At 55.5% G+C, this 23,193-nt stretch overlaps 1 protein-coding gene across 4 annotated transcripts; it reads right to left on the bottom strand.

Annotated features, from left to right (window-relative positions):
- Positions 1-4: 4 nt before the first annotated feature.
- Positions 5-8,532, bottom strand: PGAP6 (post-glycosylphosphatidylinositol attachment to proteins 6). 4 transcript variants are annotated; one of them, XM_044232986.1, is made up of 13 exons: positions 8,412-8,532; positions 5,051-5,228; positions 4,776-4,968; positions 4,370-4,497; positions 4,000-4,268; positions 3,578-3,906; positions 3,122-3,212; positions 2,920-3,043; positions 2,375-2,511; positions 1,727-1,905; positions 1,500-1,646; positions 777-893; positions 5-417 (listed from the first exon to the last, which is right to left on the bottom strand). In XM_044232986.1, the coding sequence occupies exons 1-13, from the start codon at positions 8,530-8,532 to the stop codon at positions 121-123; spliced, it is 2,310 nt and encodes a 769-aa protein (XP_044088921.1). In that variant the 3' UTR covers positions 5-120. The 4 variants fall into 4 exon arrangements, with proteins under 4 accessions (XP_044088921.1, XP_044088922.1, XP_044088924.1 ...); XM_044232987.1 differs by lacking the exon at positions 8,412-8,532 and adding an exon at positions 8,085-8,198; XM_044232989.1 differs by lacking the exon at positions 8,412-8,532 and adding an exon at positions 6,673-6,689.
- Between the last annotated feature and the right edge of the window lie 14,661 nt (positions 8,533-23,193).

Genomic DNA, 23,193 nt, shown 5'->3' with positions numbered 1-23,193 from the left:
AGAGTGCGCGGGCAATTTTATTCAGCTGGAAATGGACCTGGACAGGGTCCTTCTCCTTTGGTCCTGCCCCTGGCCAGAGAGCCCATCATCACAGTGGCCGGTGTCCCTGAGCTGGCCACGTCATGTCACCGTATACAGGTCCTCTCGGTGGTTCTTGCAGATCTGGTAGTGGCAAGTGAGCTTCTGCGAGCAGGCCCAGGGCTTGGTGTGCTCCTCCCGTGGCGGGAGTAGGCAGGCCGCACTCCCGGCCAGCAGCACGTGCCAGAGGCTGTGGGTGTAGTAATAGTTGTCACTGGTCATCATGGAGGTGTAGATGGCAATGCCCAGAGCAGCCATGGAGATGCCGGGCAGGAGGTAGAAGGCCCAGCGCTGCCAGGACGTGGGGTAGCAGTGGCGCCGGTGTCCGCAGCGATACACCTGGAGTGAAGCGGCCTGTGAGCGCAGGCAGAGGACGCTACTGGAGCCGCAGCTCCCAGGATCCCTCCCCCCAGGTCTGGGCAGTGGGATGGACTGTTGGTGTGGCTGTTTGGAGAGGCCCCAAGGGCACAGAGACCTGGCATGGGCCAGGCCCGAAGCCATGCTGGGCCCTCATGGGTGCCCCCAGCAAGTTCTCAGCAGATGTGTGGGACTCGGGCCCAGGGGCAGGAACATGGCCAGAATGGAGGGCCAGGCTCTGTTCCCCCGAAGCAGGGGTCTGCGGGGGGCCCAGACCAGCTTCTCCCAATCACCAGCGGAGGGGGCCTGGGCAGGAGCGCTGGCCTGTCCTGGCTCCTTACCCACATGGTGACCATGACCACAAAGGCAAAGAGGCAAGGCCCCATCATGTTCCAGGCACCCCTGCGGTCCAGCTGCAGGGACATGGCGAAGATCAGCGTGCCCAGGAGAAACAGGACCTGGACAAGACACAGGGGTGACCACAGGGTCACGGGAATCCTCAGCCAGTCGTTCATGACCACACAAGATCCAGGACGAACAGGTGCCCTGGGCCTGGTCATTGTCCCACAGCCCTCACTGTCCCTTGGCCTGAGAGCTGCCAGCAGATTTTGTCCTGCTCTGCATTGATCCACGGATCCACTGATCCGTCCACCAGTGAACTTTTGAGGCACACACATGGCCCGGCAAGGGGCCAGGCCACGTGTCTCTGTCAGCCAGGACCAGCTGAGGCAAAAAAGTCCCTAGAGTGTCCTTAGCACCTGGGACTGTGGGAGCAGAGCTAGGGGCTCGTCAGGGAGGCCTGGCCTCGGGCAGGCGCTCTAGGCTTCCTCTCTGAAGGGGGCTGTGGGAGAGACAGGCTGGGAACCTCAATTAACCCTGTCCACTGCCGTTCTTTCCTGGCATCCCCAGGCAGCTAGCCCTTCCCAGCTGGAGGCAGCTTCTTCCAGCAGGTGAATGGGGGTTCCAAGGCACAGCAGGTTTCTAAGCACCAAGCCCTCTTTCTGGTCTAGTCCTCAACACGCGGTGGGCCAGGAGCCCAGGCACAGGTGTCGGGAGTCACTCACGTGTTTCTGGGCTGCCTTCAGCCGCGCCATGCAGAGGATGGTGACCCAGATGGACACCCCAGAGCCCAGGAAGTCACAGTACTGCAGGGTGTCATAGCCCAGGATACAGAGCACTGCCTCGCCGGGCTGGTCGCAGGCGTGGTAGAACTGCGGGGCAGGGGTGGTGAGCCTCGGCCAGCCCCTCTCCCAGCCTCCTCCCATCCCCGCACCCCCTGCAGCAAGCCCACCGTGGAGAAGAACATGGTGTAGGCATAGACAGAGGCCTCCACCAGGAGCGAGCGGTGCACCGAGACGGCGATGGGAGCCAAGAACATGAGGTTGCTGAGAGTGAGAAGGAGGGCGGCCACCCGCTGCTGGGCTACCGTCTGGGCCGTGCTGTTGTCCGTGCAGCTCCACCCACGCCAGCCTGGGAGCCAATGAGATGCCAAGGGGGCTGAGGCCAGGAGGCGTCCTTCTGAACCCTAGAGCCTTCCCCTCCCCAAGAGACCAGCAGAGAAGCCCCTTCCTCACCCAGAAGCAGGCTGGCATAGGGCAGGGCAGGAGTAGGGCAGCTGTGGGCAGGGGAGGCCCAGGCCATCAGTGCCTGGGACACAGTGGGGGTGAGGGACTGAGGAAGAACGGAGGAAGGAACAGGGAGGAGGCATCTGCCCTAGCCCGGCAGAGTCCCTCTCGGGCCCTGGCAGAGTGGAGGTGGGCTCCCCAACCTTGCCCTGCAAGGCCCAGAGGCAAGGCGCCCAGCAGGCTCAGTTGATGGAGCACGCAAGGCTTGATCCCAGGTCCTGAGTTCAATCCCCACCCGGGGTGGAGAGATGACTTAAATACGTAAACTTGAAAACAAGAGCTGGTGTCCCAAGGCCCGTGGGCCCAGGCCTCACCGGCCTTGCAGCTGCAGCCCGCATATAGGTAGCTGTGTCTGCGCAGAAGGACGCACTGGCCATAGGGTCCGCAGTCGTTCAGGCAGGGCACCAGGGTCAAGGTGGTCTCCACGAGGACCGAGGCCTGCTCACACTCCCTGTGAGGAAGGGGCCGCAGGAAGCCTAGCTGCTGACACCCGCTGGCCCGTCCCTCGTCGGGGCTTTCAGCAGGCTCTGGGACACAGGAACCCACATCTGTCCTGGAGGACAGCAGCAGTGAGCTCTGCCGAGTCTGAGACATCCTCCCCTCCTCCCCCGCCAACATGCCCTGAGGCCCAGTCTCCCGGGGCTATGTCCTGGACTGGTCCCCCTCCTTGGGTCCTGACTCCCAGGGCTGCAGCATGATGGGTGAGCACGTGGAGAAGAAGCCCTCACAACTCCCGGAAGGCAAGGGGCCCCACAGGGCTTTGGTCACTCCCCAACCTGGACCTGGGCAGCCCCATGCATGGTCCTGCTGGGAGCAGTCCGCCGGCTGCCCCCAGCCAGCAGTCCCCAGGTCTACTCACTCTGGACTCTCGGGGCACACGAGCTGCAGGGAGAGGTACCAGTTGTCCGTTTCTGGGTAGGGGATGATGAGGTCGGCCTTGTGCGATGCAGCACTCAGGGTCAGTGGGGAGCCCTGAAAGAAGGCTGCAGTGGAGGGGGGCTGATCAGTAGCGGCCAGAGGGGCTGGCCGGGGACCCTGGGCCGCACGCTGCCGGCACATACCTGTGGTACAGTTGAGTGACGTGCGGAAGCCGAGGAAGGGGGAGGCGGCATTCACACAGACAGCGACCAAGGTGCTGTTGGTAATTCCAGTCTGGAAGAAAAAGCCACGCACTCGGCCCCAGCCCCAGGGCAGCGGGCTCCCACTCTGGCTGGCTCCATTCTCCATGGCTTCTGCTGGCCCAGGGCCCTTCTAGAACCCTTCCTTCCAGGTTGGGGATGCCCAGCCTGATCCCACCCTCACTTCCTGAGGCACAGCCCGCAGAACAGGCCTCCCTCTCCTCAGACAGAGCCCCTAATCTGCCCCAGGGCCTGCGGGGTCAGCTTGTCGCCCGAAAGGCTGACCTACTCTCTGTGCCAGAGTCAGCACAGGAAGACCCAGGCAGCAGCCCTGAGGCTGGGCGGGGCTGAGCCCAGGCTGAGCCAGGAAGCAAGGCCCTCCCTGGTCAGGGTACCTACCTTGTTGGCCCGCAGGGAGACAGTGAGGGAGCCCCCGCTGTCCATGCCGGTGTCCATGTACAGCCGCATCACCGAGGGCGTGGTGGGCCGCACCTGCACCCACACCCTGTCCACCGGCCAGAAGCGCACAGACACCACGTCCAGGTCTTCCCGAATGACTGGGTAGCTCGTCAGGCAGCAGGGGCCCCCATGCCTCCTGCTGCTCCCGCCCAGGCCGTGGTCGCCGTGGTCAGCGGGGCGTGGGGGCAGCAGGCCCGTGGAAGCATTGCAGCTCTCATTCAGGCTGCTCTGTGGAAGGTGCTGGAAGTTCAGGTTCCACGGCCTGCAGGCTATCAGGGAGACAAGGGGCTCAGCCACGGGAAGGCCTGGGGATCCGCGGCAGGAGGCGGAGCCACCCATGCCCGTCCTCCCCCTTAGCCCACCTGTGAGGGCAGCTACCACCTGGAAAGCCACCAGCACGCGAGGCCCCGCCAGGCTCTTGGCGGTCACCTGCAGCCACCGGTCCCAGGGAGGTGAGGGCAGCAGCAGGCGGCAGGCCCCAGTGGGGCTAACGCACATGAACACCTTCTGGAAGTTTCTGGGCAGGGTGGCAGCACCCACGGTGAGGCGCACAGGGCAGCCCAGGCTCCCATTGGCGACACAGCCCTGCAGCTCCAGCTGCAGCTCCTGGGTGTACTCAGGGATGAAGATTCTGTGGCCGCGGGGACAGGGTCTGGCTCAGCCTCTGTGCCTTCCACCAGCCTCCCAAGGAACCACGCCCGGAGGCTCCACCTCCCCAGGGGCCCTACTCACTTGAGGTAGCTGGGATGGGAGAGGAGGGTCTGCGGAAGGGGAATGTCAGGCTCCAGGATGGAGACCTCCACGGTCCGCACAACCAGCATGTCAGGCTGGAAGACGTAGGCGCAGGTGGGAACGAAACCCTAGGGAGAGAGCGAAGTGTGGGGGGAAAGAACATGCATACGTGGGGGGCACGTCAGGGGCAGACACGGGAGCTGGGAGGGGGGCAGAGCTGGAGCAGACATAGTGGAGGGGGGAGGGGAAGCCGGGCTGGAGCAGAGAGCCCAGGCATGGAACGGGGTGGGGAAGGGTGGGGGGCACTGGACCTGTGCATGCCGGGCGGAACCTTGAGCAAAGTCAGCGAGTGGCGTGCATGCGGTGAGGGAGCCTGTCCCCTCCTCCCCGAAGGCAGCCCCCTTACCTTCACCTCGATCTTCTGGGAGGCGGTGGGCAGGTGGGCCGCCACAAACCAGTCCCCGGCGGCTGGGTGGGAGATGTTGAGGGAAGCGTTGCTGTCCAGCATCTTGATGAAGAAGGGGGACTGCACGGAGCTGTTGGCGGGGAAGCTGGTGCCCAAAGGGTTGATGACAGGAGGGGCACCATAACGGAAGTACCTGAGGGCGGCAGGGGCGTCAGGGCCTGGCGGGGCGCGCCCGGGAGGGGGAGGGGGGTGGGAGGGAGGGGGAGGGGACCTACACAGTGATCTCCACGCTTGCGCAGGCGGGGCCGCTGCCCCGGGACACTTGCAGCAACCAGCGCAGCAGCACGGTGTCGGGGGGCACGCGAAAGCGGAAGAGTCTGGCACTGCCGTACCAGCTGTAGAAAGACAGCTTCTGTGGGGACTGGGAGAAATGTTCCGACACCAGCCTGACGTCTGCGGGGAGAAGGTGCCGTCAGCCGGGCCCCCACCTCCTCACGGGGCCCCACGGACAGAGGAGCCTGGCACACCCCCACCCCCGGCCCCGTCGCTGCCCCACCAGCCAGGGCACCTGTCCTCCCCTCCTGCAGCCCCTGTGACTCCAGGGTCAAAAGATGGAGGCTCACGGGAGGTGCTCAGGGCTGTAGCACCGCCCCTGCCCCCACCTTTGTCCTGGGCACAGGACAGCAGCAGACTCTCTCCCCTCCCACTCCGTGCAGGGGGCCACGCTGAGGTGAGGGGACTCAGGCCCAGAGGCTGGCCACCTGCTCAGGCCCACAGTGACCTGAGACACAGCCAGAGGAGAGCCAGAGTTCCGCCTCACCCAGACAGGAGGCGAGCAGAGACCCTGGTGGGGAGGAAAGCCCAGGCAGGAAGCCTGGCCAGGTGCGAAGATGAAGGGACAGCTGGCTCCTGTGCTCACGTGGGCGTGTGCCCATGCAGGGTGGTACAGAGACAAGGCAGGGGCCCCTGGCAGCAAAAGGCCCCCAGCCCCAGCCTCCCAGCCCCTCTCAGGTCCCCACCTCTGTGGCTCCCCTGCTCCCCACCCCTCCACACTCTGTAACTCGGCCTGTATCATGCCAACCTTTCCAGGGCCAGCTCTGAGTCTTCTGGAGCTCAGCCCAGAGACCGGAGGACCCACCCTGATGAGGCCCCTGCTGGGGGTGTCCACTGATGGAGCACACCCTGCCCCAGAGCAGGTGTCTGACCCTACGTGTGGTGCCCACCCACAATCCTCCCTCTTGGAGATCCTACAGAACAGATCACCCCGAGCATTCTCTGTGCTCCTGGGGATAGCTAACTGGGCATGGGTTCCAGTCACAAGGTGCCTGGGCTGGAAGGCAGAGAGTCCAGTCCCAGCTCAGGCTCAGGCCTCATGCCTCCTGTGACCTTGGATGTCCCTTCCTCTCTCTGAGTCCCAACTTCCTTGTGAGTTGGCTAAGGGAGACAGCACCTCCCTTCAGGTGCCCTGCCCTCCAAAGTTAATGGATACGAAAGTGCTTCTGGAAGAAATGCACTGTGGACATAGTAGGGTGTGACCTCCCTCTCTTCCAGGCTGAAGGCCTCTCCCTGCCCCACTGGGCAAGTGGTTGGCTGACACCATCTCCACTTCCCCTTCCCCACCTCAACAGCAGGCCAGGGGCCCCTCCAGGTAAGCCAGGGGAGCAGGGAGGGAGCCAGGAGAGCCAATCCCCTTCTGCCAACCTCCTGAGCCTCCCGCGGAGGCATTGGAGAAAAGGTAGTGACCCACTTGCAAAGCCAGACTGAGCTCCAAAGGAGCCCCGCACAGCAAGGAGCTCAGGGGTAGGCTCTAAATCCAAGACTTTCCCTGTGGCCGCTGGCTGCCAGGTCTCACCCCCCAGGCTGTGGACTGAACGCTAGGAAGCCAGAAGCTGCTGACCTAACACAAACCTCCTCCCGGGGCTGCTTCAGCCCTTAGGATAACGTGATGAGAAGGGCAGAGCAGAGTGCTGGGGAGCCGAGGTAGGACAGTCCCCCACCCCCACCTCAGGACCAGGGCACCTTAGAGAAACAGTCTGCCAGCTGGGCACCCAGCACCCTGGCCTGAAAGGGGTAAGGACTTCCGGCTGCTGCCAGCGCTGGAATGTCAGCCTGAGGGCACCTGGAACACAGCTGGTAGGTGTGACATTTCAGCAGGTGCACAGGAGATAAGAGACCTGTTCAAAATCCCCTGAAGACCCAGCGAAACCCCTTCCCAGGGCCACAGCTTGACCTCCCTGGCCCAGGACCCCCCCCCCGGGTTATCTTGCTAAATGCTAGGCCATTACCACATGACGTCTTTCAGGGAGCCTCGGACTCATGGACCCCAGCCCTGTGCCACAGGCCCCTCCAAGGACACAGGGTCAGATGGAAAAGAGAGAAAGTCCCTGAGACTGTCCTGGGAACCCCAGAGAGGGCACGCCACCACACACAGGTACCCTGTACAGAGACCCTGCCCATGCACAGACTCCAGAAGCCAGGGCCACACAGGGCCTGACCTCTCAGCAGGCCTAAGAGGTGAGGGGCTGCCCCAAGTTTTCCATCTCCATAAACTCCCCACCAGGGAGCCCTCCCTCAGCCCTGCCCCAGGATGGAGAAACAGGTGGACATAAGGAGGGCAATATCCCACGGAGCAATTCAACCAGGAGCCGATCTCCGGGTAAACTACCTTTCATTTCAAGCCATGCCAAGCTCAGACACCAGAGGCACAGCCCTCAAAGAAACAGGAGCTTGGAGGGTTTCAGGGAAGGGGGGAGGGGCAGGGAGCCAGGAAGTGGAGGGAGAGAGCCCCTGCAGAGCGGGATAAGCTGCCTGCTGTCCAGGGGGAGGTGTGGGCTGGGGCCTGCTGTGGGGGGGGGCGGGAGGTGTGGGCCACCTATCACTGGCCACAGGGCCCTCAGGGAGACCCAGGGCACAGTCAGGGGAGGCTACTCAGCACCCACAGGCAGGACGGGGTCGGGGGGTGCAGAAGCCACCTCCTGGGGGTTCAGTCCAGGATGGGGACTCTCAGACAACCCTGGCCCGCCAGGCTCCTCAGGTCCACCTGGGAGTCCAGCCTGCGAGAAGCCCGGCCAGCTGCTGAGAGTCACTGCACTTGGGTTGGCTAAGACTCTGCCAAGGATGAAGACGGGCCACCCACCTGGGCCCCACTCCTGGATCTAAGCAACTTTCTCCTAACTCCCAAGCCTCTGAAGCCAGAGGGGCGCCCCAGAACCGCATGGCACAGCCCCTCTCTCCCGCAGCCGGAGTGCCAGCTGCGTCCCCCTGCGCTCCTTTGCCTCCCCGTCCCTTCGCCCGTGGGTTGTGCCCTACCTAAACGCGCCGGGAGGACCCGAGAGCGAAGGGCGCACTCCAAGGGGTCAGTCTGGACGAACTCGGCCCCGGGGACAGTGGAGGGGGCGCCAGCGTCCTTTCCACCCCCACCACTTTAACACTCGGCTCCCGCAAGGGGCCGCCCTGAACCCCCCCAAACCCCCTGCCTGGGTTGGGGACCTGGGCCCTGCGCCCGCGCGAGGTGAGCGCACAGGCGCCCCCAGGGTGAGTCACAATCCAGACCCCGCCTCCCGGCAGCCCCCCAACCCGGCCGGCGCACGCCACCCCCCCCCCCGCCATGGCCCCCGCGGGTCGGCGCCCGCTCACCGCTCTTCCTGCTGTCGCCGGCGGCGGCAGGCGGGGGCCGAGCGAGCAACAGCAGCAGCAGCGGCCCCGCCACGGCCACCGCCGCGCCCCCGGTCCCGGTCCCGGTCCCAGCCCGGCCCATGACTCCGCGCTCGGCCCGGCGCTACCCGGACCGCGTCCCCGGCCGCCCGCCCCCGCCGCCACCCGGGCAGCCACCGCTGCCCCTGCGGCCCCCGCCGCCGCAGCTGCCGCCTCTGCCCCGGGCTCCCATCGTCCCGGCCGGTCCCAGCCGCCGGCGCCCCGGGCACTTCCGCCTGCGAGGCCCCGCCCCGCCGGGAGCCGGGGCCCGAGCGGGACTCGCGGACAGGGGTGGGAAGGAGGAGGCTGGCGGGGGCCGAAGCGGGCCGAAGGAGACTTGGGGACACAGGGGGAGCGCGAGGAAAATGGGTCAGAGGGAGGTCGCGGGCTGAGAGGGAAGGCAGACTCGCCGCCGCGCGCGCTGCTGGGGGAGGCAGGGCGGGACTGGATGGAGGGTCAAGCTGCGCGCACGAGGGACTGGGAACCGAGAGGGCCGGGGGGCAGCGGGCTGGCGAGGGACCCAGCGGGGCGCGCGGGGGACGTGGGACGGAGCGGGCACTGGGGGACTGCGGGCTGGCGGGGGACCACGGCGCACGAGGGCAGAGGGCTGGCGCGGGTCCCAGCGGGGCACGCGGGGGCGTGGGACGGAGGGGGCACGGGGAGGGAGTGGCGGGCTGGCGCGGGACCCAGCGGGGCGCGCGGGGGACGTGGGACGGAGCGGGCACCGGTGGGCTGCGGGCTAGCGGGGTACCACGGTGCACGAGGGCAGAGGGTTGGCGCGGGACCCAGCGGTGCCAGCGGGAGCGTGGGACGGAGGGGGTACGGAGAGGGAGCGGCGGGCTGGCGCGGGAATCAAGGATTCAGAAGGGAAAGGGTCGGGGCGAGAATTGGAACCCACTGTAGATCTGAGGCGGCAGGCGATGCCCGGATCGCCCCCAAGAGCTTCCTACAGTTGCTGGGTTGCACGAGAGGCGAGCGTCTAGGTTCCCCGAGTGTGCGCCGGGCACGCGTGATAAGGGCCTCTGAGCTGGGTGCTGAGGACGCTGGGGAGACGCGTGCCCACCAGCCATCGAGTCCTGGGCGCACCTGCGCCTTGCCAGCGTGGGCCTTAGCCTTGACCGTGTGCCTCCAGCCCCTCACAGCTGGGCTCCCCAGGCCAGGCCTCCACACCACGAAACTGCTACGAGTGTGTGCAAAGAACACACTTTTATGGAAAAATGGAAAGGATCCATGTCCGTGTGGGAATTTCGTGCTCTATAAGGTGGCAATTTGCCTCAGTGAGTGGGACTCCTCCCTCACCCTTCCCATCGGGTTAGATTCCAAACGGGCTAGGGATTTCCCCCTTTAAAAAAAGACGAAAACCTGGGGGAAATTTTTCAGATTCTTGGGGGAAGCAAAGGTGTTTCTCAATAGGACCCCAAGCCCAGCCAACTAGAAGAGACACGGAAATTCAACCAGGTGAAATAGAAGCTTCTTCCAGAGCCAGACCACCACCTGCAAGGTGGAGAAACAATCCATGGACAGAGGAGAACATGCTGGCGTCATCTACCACAAAGGGCCAGTCCTAATAGGATTAATAATAGCTTATTTTCAGTCTTTTAAAGATTTTATTTGTTTTTTAAATATTTTATTTATTTGTTTAATTACCAAGATTGATAGCAGTTTAGGACTGATAACAGGACACCTGGGTGGCTCAGTGAGTTAAGCATCTGCCTTCCGCTCATGTCTTGATCCTAGGATCCTGGAATCAAATCCCACATGCTCCTCCCTGCTGAGCAAGGACCTCCCCCCACCCACTTCTCCTGCCTGCCACTCCCCCTGCTTGTGCTTGCATGTGTGCTTTCTCTCTCAGTCTCTCTGACAAATAAGTAAAATCTTAAAAAAAATAAAATTATAAGTTTAATAATGAAGAGCCCCTACAAATCAATAACAAAATACCCACTCTTCAGTAAATTCAAGGAGACTCCCTTAAAGGATATGCAAATGAACAGGAACAGTCTCCGACCTCCCCAAACTAAAGAGCGCCTTGACGTCTTTTTTCCTTATACCTAACAGATCTGCAAAGGTCAAAAAATTTGATCACGCTGGAAGGGTTAGACTGTGGGCCCACAGACATTCCTGTATTTGCTGAGTAGTGTTAGAGCATCTGGAAGCCTCTGGACTCAGCTCCCAGAGCTACAAGGGCTTTGCTCTGTCCCCCTCTGCACTCGCCCTGTAGATACGCTCATAGAAGTGAGATTGCGGGATGGTACAGCATATGTCCAGATGTTGGTCATTAGGCAATGGCGCATTCGAATCACAGACATTCATACCGTGATTCAAACACCGACACAGTGCGGCGGTAAACCGGGAAGTCCTATGGCCAGTTGAGAATGGTCCGCCAGATGGAGCCTTGGCTGAAAAAAGGAAAGGGCAGAACAAGGTGTATAGAAAGGTACCATTTTCAGAGGAAAAACTTTTTTTAGAGAAGGGGAGGGGCAGAGGGAGGGGGAATGAGTCTTGTAAGCAGCCCAGGGGCTCCATCTCATGGCACTGAGGTCATGACCTGAGCCCAAATCAAAAGTCGGGCACTTAACTGACTGAGCCACTGAAAATTGCATTTGCCTGCACCAGAGGCATAGGGTGACTTGGAAGCATCCAGCAGCCGGTTATGCTGATTGACTCCGTGGGAGGGAGCCCTGTTGGTTTAGGATTGGAAGGAAGGATTTTACCCGTGGGTGTCTTTTTTGAATATTGTGCCTCTTGGGGCAGGGGATTGGGGTTGTCGAGAGTTTACAGAAAGGAAGGGGGAGACACTTGACCCAGCCAGACCAATACCACTAAAAGCTGCAGAAGGGTGGAGATTGGAGGCCCAGGCAGGAGGAAGGCCAGGACGTGAAGCCACTGAAGAGCTCCTCTGTTCCGTGGGGACCTAGGCTGGGGCCTCCTCACCCCTGACGGCGGGCACTCCCTGGGCTGCTGGCCAATCTCAGTTTAAAGGGACAGAGGTCAGTTGTGGGGTTTTGCTGAGCTTGGATGTTGGTGCTCTATGCTGAGTCCGAATCGTGCTTGGGTAGCAGCTGTGGTCAGCACTGGGCACTGGAAAGCTCTTCCTCCTCTGGGCTGGGCTCAGGTCCCCCACTCGCCCGCCTCACTCTGGGGCTTCCCTTGTGTCACTCCAAGGCGGTTTCCTGTGCCCCCAAGCTCCCCAACAGGTAGGAGAGGAGGTGGCAGACACGCTCCATACCATGGCTGTGTCTGGGGGCTGGTGAACTCGTAGATGGACTTGTGCCCTGGGCTGAGGTTGGGAGACTTGTGCTAAGTGCGAGAGCACTGGCAGCGGGGAAGATGCCAAGGGCCCACCTGGCCGAGCCTCAGTGGGGACACAGGAAGAGGCCCTACCAGGAAGGCCCCGTCTGCAGAGCCTCCTGCCTTCCACCGCACACAGATCAATGAATTCCAACCAGAGGAGTGGTGGACTGTTGAGAATAAAATGAGAGAACTACTAGAAAGAGACTTGGAATGAAGGGATGGGGAATCATGAGGGAAAAGGTACTCATTTGACTACATTTTTAAAAACGGGGGCACCTGGGTGGCTCAGTGGTTTAAGCCTCTGCCTTCAGCTCAGGTCAGGATCTCAGGGTCCTGGGATCGAGCCCCACATCGGACTCTCTGCTCAGCAGGGAGCCTGTTTCCCCCTCTCTCTCTGCCTGCCTCTCTGCCTACTTGTGATCTCTCTCTATCAAATAAATAAATAAATAAAAATAAAAATAAAAAACGTTTCTTGGGGCACCTGGGTGGCTCTGTCGTTAAGCATCTGTCTCCAGCTCAGGTCATGATCTCAGGCTTCTGGGATCGTCCAGCCTCGCTGGCTCAGCGGGGAGCCTGCTGCTGGCTAGCCCTCTGCCTGCTGCCCCCCTGCTTGTGCTCTCTCTCACTCTCTCTCTGTCAAATAAATAAAATCTCTGAAGAAGTCACCAAGTCAAAAGACAAATGGGAGAATACATGTGCTGTGTGTATGATAACGGGTTGTTCTACCTAAGATAGAAAAGAAATTTACACACTGAAATCAACACAACCCAAAAGGAAAACAGACTCAGGCCACTCACAGCAATCACAAGAGAATGGGCTGGAAGACACCAGAGGCCAGCATGAACCCTCCTGGCTCGGCTGCTCGGCTCGGTGAACCCCCCTGCTCGGTCGCAGGTAAAAATTCTAGTGCTTGTGTGTTTTAACACAAAAAAAACCTCGGTCAGACTCAGGCAGGCAGCCCTCTCTAGAGGCAGGGAACAGGTGCCCCACACTGTGCCCCTGGGAATGCAAACTGCCTCAGCCTTTTGAAGGTCTCTGTGGCAACATTAAAATCAAACAAACCCAGGAGCCTGGGGACAGACACACAGGGAATGGGCCCAGAGCCTGTGTCCTTGCAAAAACCTGAGAACTCTACAAGAAATCAGGATGTGTACCGTAAATTTCTGCACAGCTTCTAGACAATAATCCTGCAAGGTTATTGACAGAGTGGAGAGATGCCGCTGCTGGATAACACGGATCCATCCCATTTCTGAGCCAAAATGTTTTCAGGCCCTCTCACCGGCTTGGTGGGTGTAGAATGAGGGGACTGCTGTCCACTCACATGGAGGGGAAGATGGAGCAGTGGACAGGAGAGATATTTTCCCCACACGCAAACCATGTCTGGCCACTTGTGTTTGGTTTGCATAAAAATTTCAAAAGTTAAAAAAGAAAAAAAAAACTATAATCCAATTTTATTCAGTTAATCAGAGGAGGAAATGCAGCACGAGGTCTCTAAGACCTCAGGTAGAAGAGGAAAATATGCAGCGAGCTCCCTCCCATCACCCTCCCCTCCTGCCTGCCTCACTGCCAGCTCTGACTCCCTGCCCGCTTCCACTTCTTCTGCCCCCCCCCCTGCTTCTGTCCCTCTCACCCTCTCTCCCTGGTTCTTCTAGGCTAGTGGTGCGGCCACCCTGGACCCAGCTGACATCTGGTCTCCACTCCCACGGCTCCCCTTCTAGCCAGAGACGGGTGCTCAGCCCTCCACAAACTGTGGAATGCTTCAGGTCTTCAGACACCCCTGCTGCTCTCTTCCAACCTGCCTGTCTTAACCCTAACTCACATGGGCTCCTCCTCCAAGTGCCTCTCGTACGGGAGTCCCTGTGAAGACCCCAGGTCAAAAGGAGCCCCCTGCTCTGTGGGCTCACGGCCTCTTGTCCCAACACCGTTCTCCGGGGCTTCCCGTAGGAAGGGGCTGGGTCACACCTTCTGTGATCTCATGGCTGGGCGGGGAGCGATGCAAGCCCTTTGTCTCCCTCCTTGTCCCTGTGCATCAACTTGTTGGCATAAACTGGGCCAGGATCCCCCCAAATTTGCATTTCATAGCAATGTTTTACCCAAAAGTTTTGGAAGCAACGTAAAACTTTTGAATCTTTGTTTTACAAAAATAAAATTGTTGTTTTTTTTTAAAGTCCAACTATTATTGAAAGACCCTCAGAGACCCGCACCCAAGGACGCACACACGGACCACTGGATGCGATAAGCAAGAGGGTTTTATTCGGGCATGCTCGGGCTCCCAGGGACACTTGACCATGAGATCTGCGAGGTTTGGGTCAGTGTCTGAGAGCCCCGATCTGTTCCGGGAGTGACTTATTATAGAGCCCTACAGTCCGTTACAGCAGAGCCCACGCTTTTCTAGCCAGTAATTTTAAAGCATTACAGCAAGGTCTGCACGCAGGCAGCCAATCCTTTTAAAACAAATCATATCTGGTGTGGTGTCAACATGTTATTTGTTTTTCTCAAGGCCCGGATGCTGGCCAGCTGCAAGGCTTAGACAACAGGACGGGGGCTGTTGCCCTTTATCCTAATCCTGGGCCTGGAGAGGGGGTGGAGGTCCTCCAAGCAGCCTTCCAGGTGGAGCATTATTTGATTACATAGCGGGAATTTTTTTTTTTTTTTTAAGATTTTATTTATTTATTTATTTGTCAGAGAGAGAGAGCGCGAGCGAGAGCGAGCACAGGCAGAGAGGCAGGCAGAGGCAGAGGGAGAAGCAGGCTCCCCGCCGAGCAAGGAGCCCGATGTGGGACTCGATCCCAGGACGCTGGAATCATGACCTGAGCCGAAGGCAGCTGCCCAACCAACTGAGCCACCCAGGCGTCCCTACATAGCGGGAATTTAAGCAATTTTCCATTTCTTTAGCAAAGCATTTTTATACAGAAGCCAGAAACAGCTGGGTTAAACACAGAATTCTGCTTTTTACATTTTTCCTTTGTTATCCTGTTGTGCTGCTTGCTGACTCCCTTATCTATGGCCAGTTGGCCACAGTTCCTTAGTTAGCAAAAACTGGTTATAAGAAGAACGTGTTAAAACTTACAGGCTGTACTATAGTTCTGACCTGGGGTCCTTTATTATTATTATCATGTCATAAAGAAAAGGTCATTTTCCAACCAAAGAAGTAGGAAGTACATATTCTTAGAATCACAGATAAATAAAGGTTAGCATATTTTTTCCCCTTTAAGTTCATTGTGCGGTTCTTGTTCTTTTTTTTTTTTAAGATTTTATTTATTGGGGTGCCTGGGGGGCTCAGTGGATTGAGCCTCTGCCTTCGGCTCAGGTCATGATCCCAGGGTCCTGGGATCGAGCCCCACATCGGCCTCTCTGGTCAGCAAGGAGCCTGCTTCCCCCTCTCTCTCTCTGCCTGCCTCTCCATCTACTTGTGATCTCTATCTGTCAAATAAATTAATAAAATAAAATAAATTAAAAAAAATCTCGCAAAAACATCCTTTACAAATAAACAAAGTGGGGGCACGGAGCTGGTTCAGCTGGAGGAATGTGCCATGTTTGATCTCAGGGTTAGTGAGTTTGAGCCCCATGTTGGGTGTACAGCTTATTAAACAACAACAACAACAACGATGAATGGATAAAGAAGAGAGGGTTTGTGTAGAGAATGCAATATTATTCAGCCATAAAAATAAATGAGATCTTGCCATTTGAGACAACATGAACAGACGTAGAGGCTAAAATGCGAAGTGAAATAAGGTAGGAAAAAACAATTGCTAAAGGATTTCACTTATATGTGGGATTTAAGAAATAAATGAACCAACAAAGAAGAAAGAGCCCAAACGACAGATTCTTAAATACCCAGAATGAACTGGTGGCTATAGGCAGGGAGGTTAGTAGAGGGATGGGGGAAATCGAGGGAACAAAGAGGTATGAACGTCCAGTTATAAAATAAAGAAGTCATGGAGATGAAAAGTGCCGCATAAGGAATGCCATGGATGATACAGTGACGTGTGCTGACAGACGCGACTGCACACGTCACGGAGAGCACGGAATCATGTATCAGACTGTCCAGTCAGGACGTCGTCCACCTGAAACCAATGTAACACGTGCTCAGTGTACTTCACACACACACACACACACACACACAAAAAGGTAGAAGAGCACCTGGGTGGCACAGTTGGTTGAGTTCCCCACTCTCCGTTTTGGCTCAGGTCATGATCTCAGGGTCATGGAAAACCCCTGATGCCCAGTCAGGCTCCGCACTCAGTGCAAAGTCTGCTTGCCCTCGCTCCTCTCCCTCTGCCCCTCCAGCCCCGGGCACTCTCTCAATCTCTCTCTCAAATAATAAATAAATAAAATCTTTTAAAAAAAGATCCCCTTTAATAAAAAAGGTCCCTTAAAAAAAAAAAAAGATTTTATTTATTTATTTGACAGAGAGACAGAGATCACAAGTAGGCAGAGAGGCAGGCAGAGGGAGAGGGGGAAGCAGGCTCCCCACTGAGGGGAGAGCCCAATGTGAGGCTCGATCCCAGGATCCTGAGATCGTGACCTGAGCTGAAGGCAGAGGCTTAGCCCACTGAGCCACCAAGCTGCCCCAATAAATAAATCTTTAAAAAAAAAAAAAAAAAAGCTGATATTATCGAAGTGAATTTCATAAATAAATAAATAAAGCAAGACCAGACAATCTAGAAACGATTCGGTTCAACCTTAAAGACATGGATGCGTTAAAAGTAAGTGGATGGGTGCACCTGGGTGGGTCAGCGGGTTGAGCCTCTGCCTTTGGCTTGGATCATGATCTCAGGGTCCTGGGATCGGACCCCCACCGCCCCCCCAGCGTTGGGCTCTCTGCTCAGCAGGGAGCCTGCTTCCCCCTCTCTCTCTGCCTGCCTCTCTGCCTACTTGTGATCTGCCAAATAAATAAAATCTTAAAAAAAAAAAAACCAGTAAGTGGATGGACAGAGATAAATCACCTGAGAATGAGCATGAGGAACTAGAGTGTCTCTATCTTTACCAGATAAGGTAGACTTCAAAACAGAGATTATGATCAAGCAGAGGCAAAAATATTTTTTTTAAATATTTTATTTATTTATTTGAGAGAGAGACAGTGAGAGAGAGCACGAGCGAGGAGAAGGTCAGAGGGAGAAGCAGACTCCCCATGGAGCTGGGAGCCCGATGCGGGACTCGATCCCGGGACTCCAGGATCATGACCTGAGCTGAAGGCAGGCGTCCAACCAACTGAGCCACCCAGGCGCCCCAAAAATATTTTCTAGTAGTGAAAAATTCCCTTTGTAAGGGAAGAAATGTGTGCACACGCCTCTTAAGAGAGCTTCCAGCTACATGAAGTAAAAATGGGCAGAATGAAACCACGAAATAGGCATTTGCACGTGGGGAGAGGGGACTTGAGGGCCCTCTCTCTGCCGTTGATGGAACATGCTAGAGGAAAAAACCAGGAAAGACGGAGTATTTCGGCCCCGCAGTCAGGGGCCGGGAATTCACTGTGTTTACAGAGGACTGTGTCCGACTCCACCGAGTGGATGTTCTTTTCAAGTTCCCTGAACTAGATCAACCCTGGGCCACAAAACAGCTCTTGATAAACTGAAAAGAATTGAAGGGACACAGAGTATGTTTTTCTGACCACATGGAACTAAAGCAGACGTCCCTAACAGTGACCCATCTGGAAATGAGTCACAACCAGCCCCGAGAGCCTCTCCTGGCTGCGGGCTGGCAGGTGATGGGCACGGACAGTGGTGAACCCTGGGGCCCACCACTTCCTGTTACAGGTGACAGAAACTTGCATGTTTATCCAAAGTTTAAAAACCGCTGGGAGGGGCACCTGAGTGGCTCAGTGGTTTGAGCCTCTGTCTTCGGCTCAGGTCATGATCTCAGGGTCTTGGGATCGAGCCCCGCGTTGGGCTCTCTGCTCGACGGAAGCCTGCTTCCCCCTTTCTCTCCGCCTACCTCTCTACCTACTTCTGATTTCTCTCTGTCAAATAAATAAATAAAGTCTTAAAAAAAAAATGCTTAAAAACCGCTGGGAGAGGGGCCCCTGGGTGGCTCAGTAAGTTAAGTGTCCAACTCTTGGTTTCAGCTCCATTCTGTCTTTGGGGTCATGGGATCAAACCCCAAGTTGGGCTCTGTGCTCAGTGCTCGGTGTGCTTGAATTCTCTTTCTCCCCTGACTTCTGCCCTCCCCTGCTGGCTCTCTCTCTAAACGAAACAAACAGAGGGCTGCTGGGAGAATCCAGTTCTTACCAGGATGGCAAGGGGACGCTGACAGTCGCAGGTGGCAGGGGCAGGATTGGAATCTGGTTCTCCTGCCACCTCCCCTTCCACCCTGTGGGGCAGGGTCTCTCCAAGAACATTGTACCAAGACCACCAGCACTTTCCCAGGAATGTTCCAGAAGTCCAAGTTTGTGCTCATCCTAATGCCACACTGCACTGTCAGTCCTCCTCAGACAGACTGACACCCCGACACTGAAACCCAATGGGCCAAGTCTTGAAAGGCAGGGGGTTCCGGGAAGAGGGCTGGGAGAGAGCCCAGACACAGTCCCAGCCCTGGCCTCCGAGGGAAGGGACAGCTGCATGGATCATAAGAGCCCCGGGGTCCCGGACCAGTGAGGGTCAGACCACTCACACCTCCTCCCTCCTTGGTCTTGGACTTGGGTATTTACCGCTGCACAGCAAAATAACGCAGAATTTAGCACTGAAACAACGCACACTTAGGAGGATCCACATCAAAGCTCACCAGGTCACTGTTGGCAGCCCTTGGGTCCTCATGGCAGTCGGCCGAAGACATCAGCTCCTTGGCCATGAACATGGGACTGCCCACAACCTGGCAGCAGGCTCCTCCTCCGGTGAGGACTCTGGGACAGGAAGGGAGACAGAAAGGGAGCGAGGGCGAGGAGGGAGCCGAAGCTGTAGGGATTGTAGCCAGGGTGCGGGGTTGCAAAGGCACCTGACCGGGGCAGTCCCAAGCAGACCAGGCTCAGGAATGAGTGGTGCTGAAGCAGGAAATGGATTGTTTCAGTGATGCCAACGCCGCAAACACAGGAGACTAGGGTCCCAAAGACTGACTCCAAAGTGTGCAAATGCTTCCAGGTGTATATACACAAAATCTGGGGTAACGGTGCACAGTGAAAGTCAAATTGGTCATTGTCTTGGGGTCAGTCGCCGGGTAGTCAGGGTCTTGCTGGCTCACGGTGGTCCTAATGGTCAGGGAGCAGTTGTGGTTCCCACCAAGGGATGCTTTGCTTTCAGGGTCTTCCCCCCACAGCCAGAGTTGGAAAATCTGAAGTTTAGAATGGAGTAGCCTGGGGTGCCTTGGTGGCTCAGTGGGTAAGCCTCTGCCTTCGGCTCGGGTCATGATCCCAGGGTCCTGGGATTGAGCCCCACATCGGGCTCTCTGCTTGGCAGGGAGCCTGTTCCTCCTCTCTCTCTCTGCCTACTCTCTCTCTGTCAAATAAACAAAATCTTAAAAAAAAAAAAAAAGACACTTGGGACGCCTGGGTGGCTCAGTTGGTTAAGTGTCTGCCTTTGGCTCAGGTCACGATCCCAGAGTTCTGGGATGGAGTCCCACATCGGGCTCCTTGTTCAGCTGGGAGCCTGACTCTCCCTTTGCCTGCTGGTCCCCTTGCTTGAGCTCTCTCTCTGACAAAAATAAATAAATAAAATCTTTTAAAAAATACCTTTCTGAAATATATGATTTCTCAACATTTCCTTCCATTTTGTAGGTTGATTTTTCACTTTCTTGATGATTCCAAACTGTTTACCAAAGGTGGCTTTTGTCAGTTGAGAGTCTAACTAGCCGTACATGAATTTGCTTGGTCCACATTCTCGCTAATAGTTGGAATTTTCAGACTTCAGAATTTTTCTCAGGATTTTATTTATTTATTTTGAGAGAGAGAGGGAGAGTTGGGGTGGGGGGAGAGGGAAAGAGAACCTCAAGGAGACCCCCTGCTGAGCACAGAGCGCGATGTGGGGCTCTGTCCCACAACCCTGAGATCATTGCCTGATCTGAGAGCAAGAGTCAGAACAGGCTCCCCAAACTTTGGGATTTTTGGTGTGGCTTGGTTTGCATTTCTGTGATCGGTCCGGAAGCCGAGCCCCTCTGCGTGTGCTTCTTGGCTGTTTGAATTTCTCTGGAGAAAAGAAACCTCAAGTATTTGTCTGCCGTACCATGGATTTATTGGTACTTTACTCACCGACTTCTGGAAATAAGACCCTAGACCTGTATAGGTTTTGGGTGCTGGAAACATTCTTTCTCATTCTGTGATTTTGTCTTTTTTCTTTCTTCATGGTTTGTGTGTGTTTTTGAGTAGATTCTGTTTTTTTAGAGAAATTTCAAATTCACAGTAAAATTAAGCAGAAAATATGGAGTAACCCATACACCCTTCGCACCCAGACGTGCACAGCCTCACTCACTATGGACATCCCACCTGGGCCATGTGCTACATTGTTATGATCAGTGAAGCTACACTGACAATATTGTTTGCCAAAGTCCACGTTTTTGCTAGGGTTCACTCTTGGTGTTGTACATTCTGGATTTGACAAATGTGTAATGACATCTATCTGCCATTGTAGTGTCACACAGAATTGTTTTGTGACCTTAAAAACCTGCCCACACCCCTCCTACTCCCCCAGCCCTTAACAATTACAATTACTGATTGTCTTTTTTTTTTTTTTTTTTTTTAACTGTCCCCATAGCTTTGCCTTTTCTGGAATGTCACGTAACCTTTTCTGATAGGCTTCTTTCATCAAGTAATAGGCATTTACCTTTCCTCCGTGTCTTTTTTGCGGCTTGCTAGCTCACACATGTAATTACTGAATAGTGTCCCATTGCAGGGATACGGTCACACTGTTCATCCAGACACCTGCGGAAGGACGTTCGGTTGCTTCCGAGTTGGGCAGTTATGAGTAATGCTGCTACAGATACACAGGTGCACATACATTTCGAACTCATTGAAATAAACACCGAAATGCATGGCTGCTGGGTCACATGTTTAGTTTTCTATTTTTTTAAAAGATTTTATTTATTTATTTGACAGAGTGAGATCACAAGTAGATGGAGAGGCAGGCAGAGAGAGAGAGAGAGAGAGAGAAGCAGGCTCCCCGCTGAGTAGAGAGCCCGATGCAGGGCTCGATCCCAGGACCCTGAGATCAGGGCCTGAGCCGAAGGCAGTGGCTTAACACACTGAGCCACCCAGGCGCCCCATATGTTTAGTTTTCTAGGAAGCTGCCAACCTGGCTTCAGAGTGACTGCACCATTTTGCAGTCTCAGCAATAATGAATGGGAGCTCCCATGGCTCACACGCTTGCCAGCATTTCACGTCATCAGTGTTTGAATTTTGGCTCGTCTGGTTTCTTCACGGTGTTTTTATAATGTTCTTAATTTTAATAGAGTTGACTTTGTCAATCTTTTCCTTTATAATTAGTGCTTATTGTGCCTCAAGAAATTCTTCCCCACAGGGGCGCCTGGGTGGCTCAGTGGGTTAAGCCGCTGCCTTCGGCTCAGGTCATGTTCTCAGGGTCCTGGGATCGAGTCCCGCATCGGGCTCTCTGCTCAGCAGGGAGCCTGCTTCCTCCTCTCTCTCTGCTTGCCTCTCTGCCTACTTGTGATCTCTCTCTGTCAAATAAATAAATAAATAATCTTTAAAAAAAAAAAAAAAAAAAGAAATTCTTCCCCACAGAAAGCTGTGAATAGGGGTGCCTGGGTTGCTCAGTGGGTTGAAGCCTATGCCTTCGGCTCGGGTCATGATCTCAGGGTCTTGGGATCGAGCCCTGCATCGGGCTTTCTGCTCGACAGATAGCCTGCTTCCCCCTCTCTCTGCCTGCTTCTCTGCCTACTTGTGATCTCTGTCAAATAAATAAATAAAATCTTAAAAAAAAAAAAACCGTGAATATATTTTCCCATCAACTGAAAGCTTTATAGATTTGCCTTTTGTATTTGTCTTTCATCTGCGTGAAACTTCTTTCTTTCTTTTTTAAATATTTTATTTATTTATTTTATTTTTTAATAAATATTTTATTTATTTATTTGAGAGAGAGACAGTGAGAGAGAACATGAGCGAGGAGAAGGTCAGAGAGAGAAGCAGACTCCCCCTGGAGCTGGGAGTCCGATGCGGGACTCGATCCCAGGACTCTGGGATCATGACCTGAGCCGAAGGCAGTCGTCCAACCAACTGAGCCACCCAGGCGTCCCTATTTATTTTATTTTAGAGATAGAGAGGGCGCTCACATGCATGAGCCAGGCGAGGGGCAGAGGGAGAGAGGGAGAGAGCAATACTTGGGCAGACTCTGCATGCAGTGCTCTGGGCTGGATGCCCTGACCCCAGGATTGTGACCTGAGCCAAAACAGAGAGTCAGATGCTTAAGTGACAGAGCCACGCAGGTGCCCCAGGACTGTTTGATTTTTAAGGTAAGCAGTTGCAAAGCAATAACCTAACACCCAATCTTAAGCCAGTGGAAGAAGGTGGCTACTTGTATTCAATACTTTACTGGAGATTCTAGCCAGAATGATCAATTAAGAAAATAAAAGGCAGGGACGCCTGGGTGGCGCAGTTGGTTGGACGACTGCCTTCGGCTCAGGGCGTGATCCTGGAGTCCCGGGATCGAGTCCCACATCAGGCTCCCAGCTCCATGGGGAGTCTGCTTCGCTCTCTGACCTTCTCCTCGCTCATGCTCTCTCTCACTGTCTCTCTCAAATAAATAAATAAAATCTTTAAAAAAAAAAAAAAAAAGAAAATAAAAGGCATCCAGAATGGGAAGGAAGAAATAACTATCTCTAGGCCCATATGACATAATTTCGTGCATAATAAATCTTAAGAAATCCACTAAAAAACAACTGGAATTAATAAATGAGTTCGGCAAAGTTGCAGGATAATAATTTAACACACAAAAGTCAATTGTATTTTTATACTTTCAAAGAACAATTAAAAATAAAATTAAGAGGGCACCTGGGTGGCTCAGTGGGTTAAAGCCTCTGCCTTCAGCTCAGGTCATGTTCCCAGGTTCCTGGGATCGAGCCCCACATCGGCCTCTCTGCTCAAAAGGGAGCCTGCTTCCTCCTCTCTCTCTTTGCCTGCCTCTCCATCTACTTGTGATCTCTATCTGTCAAATAAATAAATAAATTAAAAAAAATTAAGAAAACGTTTCTATTCACAGTAGCAACAAAAAGCACATATGACTTTTCAAAAACTCACTACCTAACAGCGAGCAGATCTCTTATTTAGAAAACAAGCTGCGGGGGCGCCTGGGTGGCTCAGTGGGTTAAGCCGCTGCTTTCGGCTCAGGTCATGATCTCAGGGTCCTGGGATCGAGTCCCGCATCGGGCTCTCTGCTCAGCAGGGAGCCTGCTTCCCCCTCTCTCTCTCTCTGCCTGCCTCTCTGCCTACTTGTGATTTCTCTCTGTCAAATAAATAAATAAAATCTTTAAAAAAAAAAAAGAAAAGAAAACAAGC

The sequence above is a fragment of the Neovison vison genome, chromosome 14 (genome assembly GCF_020171115.1).
Source record: "Neovison vison isolate M4711 chromosome 14, ASM_NN_V1, whole genome shotgun sequence".
Classification (NCBI taxonomy): Eukaryota; Metazoa; Chordata; class Mammalia; order Carnivora; family Mustelidae; genus Neogale; species Neogale vison.
Note: the sequence above shows the minus strand (reverse complement) of the source record. Positions and strands in the feature narration are given on the sequence as shown.